Source organism: Canis aureus, chromosome 13 (genome assembly GCF_053574225.1).
Source record: "Canis aureus isolate CA01 chromosome 13, VMU_Caureus_v.1.0, whole genome shotgun sequence".
In the NCBI taxonomy this organism is placed as follows: domain Eukaryota; kingdom Metazoa; phylum Chordata; class Mammalia; order Carnivora; family Canidae; genus Canis; species Canis aureus.
In genome coordinates this window covers 49,089,028-49,100,947 of record NC_135623.1, presented here as the reverse complement: position 1 = coordinate 49,100,947, position 11,920 = coordinate 49,089,028, and the positions used below count along the sequence as shown (strand labels likewise).

General features: G+C 43.1%; 1 protein-coding gene across 1 annotated transcript; it reads left to right on the top strand.

Annotated features, from left to right (window-relative positions):
• On the top strand, window positions 1-7,293 carry UQCC6 (ubiquinol-cytochrome c reductase complex assembly factor 6). The gene is made up of 2 exons (XM_077846143.1): window positions 1-247; window positions 6,593-7,293. Exons 1-2 carry the CDS (start codon window positions 140-142, stop codon window positions 6,686-6,688), a joined length of 204 nt encoding a protein of 67 aa, XP_077702269.1. The 5' UTR covers window positions 1-139; the 3' UTR covers window positions 6,689-7,293.
• Window positions 7,294-11,920: the final 4,627 nt, after the last annotated feature.

The window sequence follows — 11,920 nt, the reverse complement described above, 5'->3', positions numbered from 1 at the left end:
GGGCGCCTGTGGTCAGGGAGGGCGTGGGGCGGGGACCACCCGGGGGCCTGAACCGGCCCAACTGCCGCCGTGCGGTCCGCTCCCCGGCACGGGAGCCCTCTAACACCGCCCGCCTACGCCCCCGCGCAGCCCGCCGGCCATGCCCGCGGGCGTGTCCTGGGCCACCTACCTGAAAATGTGCGCCGCCAGCCTCCTGAGCATGTGCGCCGGCGCGGAGGTGGTGCACCGGTACTACCGGCCGGACCTGGTGAGTGCCCGAGGGCCCTCGCTCCCGCCTCCCGGGGCCTCTCCGGGGCCTCTCCGGGCCCCTCCCAGCGGCCCACACCGGACTGAGCCTGGGCCTCATGGTGGCGTCCCGTGGCGTTCCGAGCGGTGCGGGGCCTGCTCTCGTGCGGGCCTTAGGCGGCCAGCCACCTGCCCGCGCCTGCCCTTAATCCTCTACCATTTTGCCCCTCGATCCCACTGTGGCAGCCACACCGCTTTCCTTGCTGTTTCTTTGCTCGTCAAGCCTGTCCCCATCTCAAGGCCAGGGTTTTTCTCATCTTGGAATGCTTCGTCCCAGAGCTTGGGTTGGTTTGCTACTTCAAAACGTCAAGTCTCTGCTCAGCTGTCTGTCCGCAGTGAGAGTCCTTTGGACAGCTCCTAAAGGATCCCCTCCCTGTGTCCCTTGAGGACTTCTCCCAATTTGCAAGTATTTTATTCCTTGGACTCTTTAGTGGTTCTTTGTTTCCTCCACCAGAATGTACTCTCCTAGTGGGACTGCGCCTGCACGGTTCACCCTCCATCTCTAAAAAAGAGCTTAGAATATAGTAAATGCTCAATAGATATTTGATGGAAGAAGAACGAGGGAATACAGGCATTCCAAAGAGGGAGAAATTTAGGTTAATTTTAACATTTTAGGGGCACTTGCGTGGCTCAGTAGTTGAGCCATCTGCCTTCGGCTGTCCTGGGTCCTGGGATGGAGTCTCGCGTCTGCTCCCCACAGGGAGCCTGCTTCTCCCTCTGCCTGTGTCTCTCCCCATCTCTTTCTGTTTCTCATGAATAAATAAATAACATCTTAAAAAAATTTTTTTTTTTTTTAGCATTTTAAGTGTATATTAAATTAGAACAGGGAATTAGAGTTCATTTGAGGAGTTGTGGTTTTGTGAAGGTGGAGGCTAGGAAGTACAGTGGAAATGATTACAAGCGTGTGCTCGGTGTTACTTTACAGGTATGACTAGAATGGTCTGGAGCCCGAGTCACCTCTGCCTGCCTCAGGTCACACAGAGAACCAGGCACCTGTGTTTCTAGTTTCTGTTAACTGGCAGCTACGGTTCTGGAGGTGTTTCTTCTTGTTTTCAGATGAGGAAACTCAGATTCGGAAGATGGAAGGTGATTTCCCAGGATCACCCAGCTTCTTGGGGATTTGAAACCCAAGCTTTCTGTTTAATGTTTCTCTTTTTTGATCCTGTTAATGAGGTGGTACAACAGCCTTGAACCTTCACATTGAGTTCAAGCCTGTGGAGTAGAATGTGAAAGTCCCTCACACCCGCTACTTCTCCAGCCTGTTCCCCAAACGTAGCTCCCATTTTTTGGTTGGTGTGTACCTGCAGACTTTTGCTGTAGTTGAGATATATGTAAACAGGAGTTGAGTGTGCACAGTTCTTTGTAAGCAGCTTGTTTTGGTTAACACCTATCTGAATAGATACGTGTTTCTCTCAATAGCCTTTTTTCTTTCTGACCATTGAATAGCATTTCATGGTATGGATGTTCCATATATTATTTAATCCCATATTGATATTGGTGGTATCTAGTTTTTGTACAAACAATGCTGAAATAGCTCTTTCTTACCAGCCGAGATTGCTTCTCTTTTAAATTCTAGGGACGTATCATGGATATGTAGTGGAGACCGAGACGGGCTTTCCACAGAAATACAGTTGAGTCCTTAGCTCCTGAGGAATAGGCATCAGGCAGGCATTATGGAGATAGGAATGCCTGTGATTTGTCCCTGGGAAATGGACCTTCTTTTTTTAAAGATTTTATTTATTTATTTGACAGAGCAGGCAGGGGGAACAGCAGAGGGAGAGGGAGAAGCAGGTTCTCTGAGGAGCGGGAGCCTGATGCAGGGCTCGATCCCAAGGACTCCAGGATCATGACCTGAGCTGAAGGCAGTCGCTTCACTGAGTCATCCAGGTGCCCCAGAAATTGACCTTTGATTCACCCATCTCATTATAAGTAGGAACATGCAAGGTTGTTACCAGCAGCTCCTTCAGCCGTCGAAGAGGCAGCATGAAGCCAGAATTCTAGTAGGAGGACCATACTGACATGTCTCAGGCCGCTTCGTCCTGATCAGCGTCCTGATGTCCGTGACATCAGCGGTGGGGTTCTTCTGGAGGGACCTGAAGGCCAGGGCTGGCTGGCTATGTGTAGGATGCCGGGTGCTTTACTAACATTTAAGGAATTTATGTTCTTTACTTGCGTCTGCTGGTATTGTTCTAGCAACGACTGTCACTGTTGTAACAACCAATGGTCTGTGTTGGCTTCTTTCAGCCTTTAAGGTGGCGTGAAGGTCTGGGTGGAGTCCAGAGCAGAAGAGGCGTGATGGCTGCCTGGAGGGTGTGCTCAGCACTATCTTAAGGGAGCAACAGTAAGGATGCTTTTTCTGATTGTCCAGCTCAGCTACTCAGGATAGGAATGGAGAAAAGGACTCAAGGCAGATGTTCTGTCCTGGAATACAAAGTGTGCTTTTGCTTGAGCTTCCCTTTGCATTTTTGTTTACTTTTGCGCTACTTTGACTGGTTCTGTTTCCTTAATGTATAATCTTACTATTGAAGACATAGTTAGTCAAAAAATGCAGTCTCAGTGATGTAGGAAGACCTTAGGGCTCAAAGCCAACAGCCAAGAAAGAATTCTTGAGATGTCTTTGGTAGAAAAGTGGTTTTGTTAGAACACCGGGACAGGACTCACGGGCAGGAAGAGCTGCACCAGGGTCATGGGGAGGGCCCAGTGTAGACTCTCAGGTTGGGAGGTGGGTATGGAGAGCGGAAGCCTCCCGGGTGTTTTGGAGACAAGGTTTCCAGGATCCTTAGGAGCCCAGCTATTGTTAGGAAAGATCATTTATTACTGTTTTGTAAAAACTCAGTCATGAGACCCCCTAGATGTATATCAGTGGGCCTTATGCTTGGGGGTGGTTGCCAACGTGGATCTTGGGGGTGTAGAGATAAAGAAAGTTTCCAAAGGAGGTTTTCTACATCAGAGTAGACTCACCAGGTCCTGGGGCTGGGCTGAGATCACCTTTGCCCTCAGCAAGGGATCAGCCTCTGGGCGGCTGAGCCTCTGGAGGGAGGTCCATTTGCCTGTTTGAAGGACTTGGCAGTGGGCTGCGGTAGTGAGGACATGTAACTTTTCTTCTGCCCTGTGTCTCACATCATTAGGACTAATTTTAAAGTGTTCATTTTTGGTTGTCTCCAGACATACCCACATACACGCCAGCTGCTATTTAGAACCTCTGCTGACATTGTTAACTTTTGATGTCAGTAAACTTACCAGTCTTTTAAAATTTGATTTTAAATTTAGTATATTTAGTAAATAAAAGTGCTTTCTTTCAATAAAAGTTGAATTGTCATTTTAGCTGTGTACTATATTGGCAATTCGTGCTACTCCAAATGTGTGCCTAGTGTGTTTAAGTGGATGGTTGTATATACTTTATAGAAATTTGAAACATGCTATTGTATTTTATTTTTTATTAAAGTTTTATTTATTTTTTTATTTATTTTTTTTTTAAATTTTTTATTTATTTATTCATGATAGTCACAGAGAGAGAGAGAGAGGCAGAGACACAGGCAGAGGGAGAAGCAGGCTCCATGCACCGGGAGCCCGATGTGGGATTCGATCCCGGGTCTCCAGGATCGCGCCCTGGGCCAAAGGCAGGCGCCAAACCACTGCGCCACCCAGGGATCCCTTTATTAAAGTTTTAATTTTGATTCCAGTTAGTCAACACATAGTGTTACATTAGTTTCAGGTATACAATATAGTATTCTGTATTTTATAGGGCTTTGTGACTTCAGATAATTTCCTTTTGTGACCTGGGGGGAAAGATCTCTTCTAAATTAATTAGTGTCCACAGTTCAATGTATTTGAAACAAGCTACATTCTTTCTTGTACTAAGGGTATTGGAATATCAAAATCCTAGGACTAGTTTTAAGATAGGAAACGGTCCAGATAAGTTACTCTGGCTTTTATTCCAGTTCTCATCACTAAAATATTTTTAGAAAGTCATTTTCACTTCAAAATGAGAATTGTGCTGGGAAGCACATCTCTTAGCTCCCTGCCTCTCCTAGGACCTCGACCCCAAACCCTACATTCTTTCCTAAACTATTTTCTTCAGGATTAATTAGTTGTTAGGAGATAAAAGAGTAAAATGAACCAGATCAGGGTGTTTGAACTTCAGGCATCGAAAAGCTATTGAAGCTTTCTGATATGAATGAAATTATGCCGAAATAATCTTGCAGTTTTATATGAATTAATCTGCGTAAAGATTTTATTTCTCGGGATCCCTGGGTGGCGCAGCGGTTTAGCGCCTGCCTTTGGCCCAGGGCGTGATCCTGGAGACTCGGGATCGAATCCCACGTCGGGCTCCCGGTGCATGGAGCCTGCTTCTCCCTCTGCCTTTGTCTCTGCCTCTCTCTCATTCTCTCTCTCTGTGTGTGACTATCATAAATAAATAAAAATAAATAAATTTAAAAAAAAAAAAAAAAGATTTTATTTCTCTAGTCTTGTGAGCTTATAAGGGTCCCAAGCAAAGTCTGTTGAGTTATTCATTCAGCACAGTTTTTGCCTCCCTTTTATAACGAGGGGCATTCCATAGGGTTGTAAGAAAGGTGATTATGATGTCCCTTTCCTCAGGACCTCACAGTTAAGCTGATTGCTGATAGGTTTGCCTCTGACTCATTACGAGCTGTTCCACTTGGATGTGCAGTGAGCATGTTCCACGCTGAGCCCCTGGGCTTCCTCCAGCAGACCTACTCTTCTTGAGGTCTTGATGATGACTCTGACTCTCTTGTTCTTGTTAGGCCAGAGCCGAGGAGTCTTCTTTACCTCCCCTCTCCTACTGCACATAACAGCAAACCCCATTGGCTTAATCTGAAAACTACATCCAGAATCCCACTGCTTTTTACCACGCTGGTTGCTACTGCCCAGTTCACGCCACTGCCAGTCACCTCTCGCCTCATCTTCTGCAGCAGCTCTCTGACCTGTCTTTTGCCTTCCACCCTTGCAGTCTTTTCTCGACAGCCACTGTCCTTTTATGCTGGAGTCGCATGTCATTCTTCTGTTCAGAATTCTCCAGGGATTTTGCATCTGTGCACCCCCGTTTTTCCTGTCCTCATCCCTTCCTAACCTCTCGTTGAATACTTTATACCAGTTGTGTTGACCACCTACTTTTCCTTGCGCATAGGGCACACTCCTGCCTTCGGTCCTCTGCATCTGTAATTCATTCTGCTTGAAACACTCCTAGGTGTATCTGCATACTAGTTTTCTCATCCTCCTTGATGTCTTTGTTCAGAAGTCACCTTTGCAGACAATAAGCACATGAAAAGATACTCTGTATCCTTAGCCATCAAAGAAATGCAAATCAAAACCACAATAAGACCACTTCATCACTGCTGGAATGGCTGTAATTAGAAAACCCAAACATCTCATGACAAGTGTCGGGGAGGATGTAGAGAAATTGGAATCCTCATAACGATGCTGTTGGGAACGTAAAATGGTGCAGCTGCTTTGGGATACAGTCTGGCAGGGACGCCTGGTGGCTCAGCGGTTGAGCATCTGTCTTTGGCTCAGGCTGTGATCCCAGGGTCCTGGGATCGAGTCCCGCATCGAGCTCCCTGCAAAGAGCCTGCTTCTCCCTCTGTCTATGTCTCTGCCTCTCTCTCTGTCTCCCATGAATACATAAATAAAATATTAAAAAAAAAACAACAACAAAAAACAGTCTGGCAGTTCCTCAGACAGTTCAACATAGAGTCATAGGACTTAGCAATTCCACATTTAGGTTTGTACCCAAGAGAAACGAAAACACTTCCATACAGAAACTTGTACCAGGGCTCAGTTGGTTAAACATCTGCCTTTGGCTTAGGTCATGATCCTGGGACCTGGGATTGAGCCACCCTATCCTTATAATGAAATATTATTCTGTCCTAAAAGGAAGTGAAGTACAGATATATTTGACAATATGGGGCAAACATGAAAACATGCAAAGTGAAAGAAACTAGTCACACAAACCGTGTGTTCTATGATTCTTTTTAAATATAATGTTCAGAATAGGCAAATCTGTCAAGATACTAAGTAGATGAATGGTTGCCTAGGGCAGTGGCTTGGTGTGGGGGAGCATTGTATGGAAATGGAAGTGACAGCTGGTGGGTATGGGGTTTCTTTTTGGGGTGTGAAGAAGTTATGGGCCACAGGCTCTCCTAATAAGGATTTATCATCGAGTGCACAGGGACTTTTTGTTCTTTTTTTAAGAAAACTTTTTATTTTCTTTCAGGTCACACTATATTATAGTCTAAGGAAGCCCTGGCATCTATGCTTTTTTTTTTTTTTTTTTTTTTTTTTATAGACAATACCTGAAATTCCACCAAAACCTGGAGAACTCAAAACAGAGCTTTTGGGACTGAAAAAGAGACAACACAAACCTCAAATTTCTCAGCAATAGAAACCTCAAAATGCAACTCTGCCAAGGACTCCGTGAATAATATTATAAGTATTAAATGTCTATTTGTAAAGTTTATTGAGTCAGACTGGTTGTCTTTAAGCACCTAATGCAATGCTAACTGAAAGAGGAAGTGCCCAAGTGTTAACTGATGCGTTGAGATTTAATTATGGATTGATCAGTGTTTCTTGAAAGCTGCCAGAGTTTCTATCATCAGCTTTTTGAATGTGGTTGAATAAATACTTATGTTGAGTATCATGTGAGAAAGAGTATTTGCAGTGTTTCCTGCCCTTGTAATTCTGGTTTATTTCTCGTAATCTAGACTATCATGGCAAATGGGAGTTATAAGTTAACTATTATAAAAGTGCCATTGACAATTAAAGCTTAGGATATGGAGTTAGTATTTCTCTAAAACTGGAAAGTGCTATTTGTACTAAACTGAATTAAGTTGAAATATGTAAAGTTTGACGTTCTTTTGGAATTGTGTACCTAACAAAATTATAACAAATGTCCTTTGGACTGTCACAAATTCTTTATCCCCAAATTTGAGAAACCATGTTACCATGTAATAATTATTCCTATAAAATATATTTTAACATAACTGAAAAGCATAAGTGAGCTTTGTTATGGGGTGAACTGTGTCCTCTCCAATATGACTGGTGTCTTTACAAGAGGAAAACACCATGTAAAGACAGGTACACAGGGAGAGCCCTGTGTGACAGCAGGTCAAAGGTTGGAGTGATGTAAGAGCCACCACCAGAAGCCAGAAAGAGGCAAGGAGGGGATTCTAGCCAGAGTCTCAAGGGGTGATCCTGCGGACACCTGGATTCTAGATTTCTGCCCTCCAGAAATCTGAGAGAATAAATTTCTGTTGTTTTAAGCCATCCAGTTCTTTGTTACGGCAGCCCGAGGAAAGTGATATAAATATTTCAGCTCTTCCTGAGTCTATAAATAAAGAACAAAAGTTATTTATAGAGCAGTTGGCTTTCTATTTAGAGCTGTTTTTCCAAAAGAACTTTTTCAGAATTCTACATTCTTAAAGATAACATCTAGGCTTGCTTCTTGCATCTTAGGCTTGCTTCTTAGCTTGCTTCTTAACAAATTGTTACATCACATAAACCTTTGGGGTCATTGTTGAAATCTTAAATCCCGAATGCAATAAAATGTTTTTGTTTTACTCTCCATAGTAAATACCTTTTCAGTTTAACAGTATAAAGCAACTAAATGAAATGGATTATTTCCAGTCTATATACAAGGTCTTTCTTTTCTGCTGCAGTGTTATTTGCTGCCTTATTGAATTCTATGCATGAAGAAGATCTGTATAACAATGACAGATGAGCAGTGCCCCCCCCCCCCAGGGAAAGGACTGGAGAACAGAATTTTGAATTGAGAGTGTTTGTCTTTGCTGATGTTTACTCTGAACTTTCTCTGGATCAAATTTTGTAGCTGCCATCAATTGAATACTTTTTAATTTTTTTAGTTATTATTGTTTTTTATTTATTTATTTATTTATTTATGATAGTCACAGAGAGAGAGGCAGAGACACAGGAGGAGGGAGAAGCAGGCTCCATGCACCGGGAGCCCGACGTGGGATTCGATCCCGGGTCTCCAGGATCGCGCCCTGGGCCAAAGGCAGGCGCCAAACCACTGCGCCACCCAGGGATCCCTAGTTATTATTGTTTTTTAAAGATTTTATTTATTCATGATAAACACAGAGAGAGAGAGAGAGAGACAGGCAGAGGGAGATCCTGGGACTCCAGGATCACGCCCTGGGCCAAAGGCAGGTGCTAAACTGGTGAGCCACCCAGGGATCCCTTGAATACTTTTTTAAAAAAAGATTTGAGAGAGGGAGGCAGAGCATGTGCATGTGCAAGCGCAAGGAGGAGAAGCAGAGGGAGAGAGAGAGCGAGCCCTAAGCAGACTGCATTAGGCACGTAACCAGACACAGAGCTTGATCCCATGACGCCCAAGATCACAACCTGAGTTGAAACCAAGTCGGTCGCTTAGCTGAACCACCCAGGCGCCCCTGATAGTCTTTTTCTTAAGAAAAAATTACATACTTTACAAATGGTGAAGCTTGCCACAGCCAATTGCAAGGGCTTTATATCAGACTGGAAGAAGTTTGATATTTTTTTTTTAATTGAAGGAATTAAAAATTGGTTTCCAAAACTCAAATTCAGTAATTCTAACTTCAGTGACTAACTCCCTTAAATAAAATGAACCCCAAAAGTTTCAGGATGGATACCTGATTGAGTACAAATCAACAAGATAGTTTTTAAACTCTGAACTACTTTCATCAATTGAATATAGTAGGTGGTTTTTTTTTTTTCCACTGCTAAAGGAACATTTTCAAATTCTACTTCTCCAGTAATTTTAAAATGTGAACATGAAACTGGTGAGCTTTGACAATGCATTTTGTAGCTATTGAGGAGCACTCTCCTCACCACTTTCCAGAATAAAGGGCGGGGGGCATTGCTAACCCTTTTGGAGGAAGAAAGGATCTGCCCCTTTGGGCTAGGCTTGTGCCCTGGGAGGGTGCAGTGGGACCACACTTTAAAGGCACTCCTCCTTCCAGGCCCATACCTTTCATTTATAGGTACTGAGTGGTCTGGCTGTTGAGAGCCAAAGTCATGATTTGAATCCACCTTTCCTATAAGAAGGCAGCTTTATGAAAACCGGATGGATTTTCTAGCTATTAAAAATGTACTGAAAGTGAAAGTGCAATAATTTCAGTAAGTGCTGATTCTAATGATTGTGACAGTCACCAACGTAACCTTTTTTTAAGTGGATCCCTATTGTGAAAAATATGTATTGTGGCAGCTGTGGAAATGCATGAACAGATGCCTACAGGAAAGGCCCTGGATGCTTCTCATTGAGCAGCCTTCAGTTATCGTGGCTTCTGCAGTGATTTTACCTGCTAGAGAGTGGCCTGCTCAGGGCCACGCCTCCTATCCGTCAGCACTTTTTTTTTTTGTATGTTTTTTTATTGGAGTTCGATTTGCCAACATATAATGTAATACCCAGTGCTCATCCCATCAAGTGCCCCCCGCTCAGTGCCTGTCACCCAATTACCCTATCTCCTTGCCCCCCTCCCCTTATACGACCCCTTGTTCGTATTCCAGAGTTAGGAGTCTCTCATGCTCTGTCACCCTCACTGATACTTCCTACTCATTTTCTCTTTCGCCCTATAATCCCTTTCACTATTTTTTATATTCCCTGTATGAATGAAACCATATGTTTGTCCTTCTCCGATTGACTTAACTTCACTCAGCATAATATCCTCCAGTTCCATCCACATTGAAGCAAGTGGTGGGTATTTGTCATTTCTAATGGCTGAGTAATATTCCATTGAATACATAGACCACAGCTTCTTTATCCACTTATCTTTTGATAGATACTGAGGCTCCTTCCAGTTTGGCTATCGTGGACATTGCTGCTATAAACATTGGGGTACAGGTGTCTCGATCTTTTACTGCATCTGTATCTTTGGGGTAAATCCTCAGCAGTGCAATTGCTGAGCCATAGGGTAGCTCTATTTTTAACTCTGAGGAACACAACTCTTGAGGGGCCCCGTTTTTACCTCTGTTCCCTGAGCTGACTGGGTGGGGCCTTTGGACCTGCATTGCTTCCCACATCCTCCCTCTGCTCCATCCCACTTCCTTTTCTTCCACAGTTGCTGATTGAAGGGCATTCCTTAATAAACATCTTGTATACTAAACACCATTTCAGTGCTTCCTGCAGAACCAAATCTGTGACCTACACAAACCAAATATTAAAAAAGTAGTACTGGAGTATTCCTTAATGAAGCTGTGGGGGAAAAAAAAAAATCACCCAAGATAGACCAGTGGCCAGGTGTTTGGTAATTAAGTTAGGTCAAACAGTGGTTTGTGCAAAGTGTGTATGACATTGTTGTTTGTTTTTACCCAAAATTGAGGGAGTATGAGGTTTTCTAAGCTTCCTGTTGAAAACCATGTAAACTCAAAATTTTATAACTGGAAAATGCTGAGCATTAATTTAATGCAATTTGATGGCTTGAATTTCTATACAATCTTTATTGAAAAATGGTAATTTATGATGGCCAACAAATTGGAAACAAATATTACTCTTAACTACAGCATGTTTCCCTAGGACTGAGCTCCCATTTTATTTCTTATGAAGGGAAGGATTTTTAGAGACACACATTCAAGTAAGGTAGCTGAATTTCAAAGTGATTATTGCAAACTAACCCTAGAAAAATAGAATTAGGAACCATACAGTAGAAATACAAGCAGCCCAGTTAAGGGTCGTAGATTATCAGAAAAATTTAGTCCGTAACAAAACTCTATAGTACATAAAGTTAGTTTCCATAAAATTTTCTCTCACATGATCTGTGAATATACAACTCAGGTTTTGTCTCCCTAGCTACAGTTAAAATATTGAAAGACTACCATTTTGGATGGCTATCCTAGTGAAATGACAAAAACCGGTTTCATATTTCAAAAGTAATTAAGTGATTGCTTGGTGAGGATCATCATCAATATCTAGTTATCTGTTGTCAGATTATGGGTCTTTTAAAACCTTATTTTGGAGTAAGTAGATTTACAGGGAAACTGGGAAGATGGCACAAGCCCCCATTGTCCTTTCCCTGTTTCCATGAATGCTGTCCTCTCCATCACCACGGGTCCTGTTAAAGCCAAAGAACCATTAATTACACTCCCGACGAAATTTTACCAGTCTAATCCAGGCAATGAAAGCATAGTTGCCATGTCTCCTTCTATCTATTTCTGTCCTTGGTTTTGACCTTGACACTTGTGAAGAGCACTGTCCACATACTATAGGTCTGTCTGATGTTAGAGATGGCGGTAGCCTTACCACATCCTACCAAGGATCCACACCACCACTGGGAGATGAACCTTGAACACCAGGTTAGTATCCTGTCTGCCAGGTTTCTCAGCTACCAAGTTACCATTTCCCCCTTGCCATCCATATTCTAGGACAGCCACTAGGTCTAGCCTACTTTCAAAAAGGGGGATTAAGCCTCCTCACCTTGGAAGAGGGAGCATCTGTACATTATTATTTGAATTCTTCTGTAATGAACATGGTCTTTTCTCTATTAAGTGACTTTGAAAAATACTGGATTTGAAAGGCTTTTCTATGTACGGATTATTTCTCTTCTGTAAGGCAAAAACCCCTGAAACAGCATCAAAGAAAAAAAAAAAAAAGCCAAGTATGTACAATCATTATGAAGACAAGACG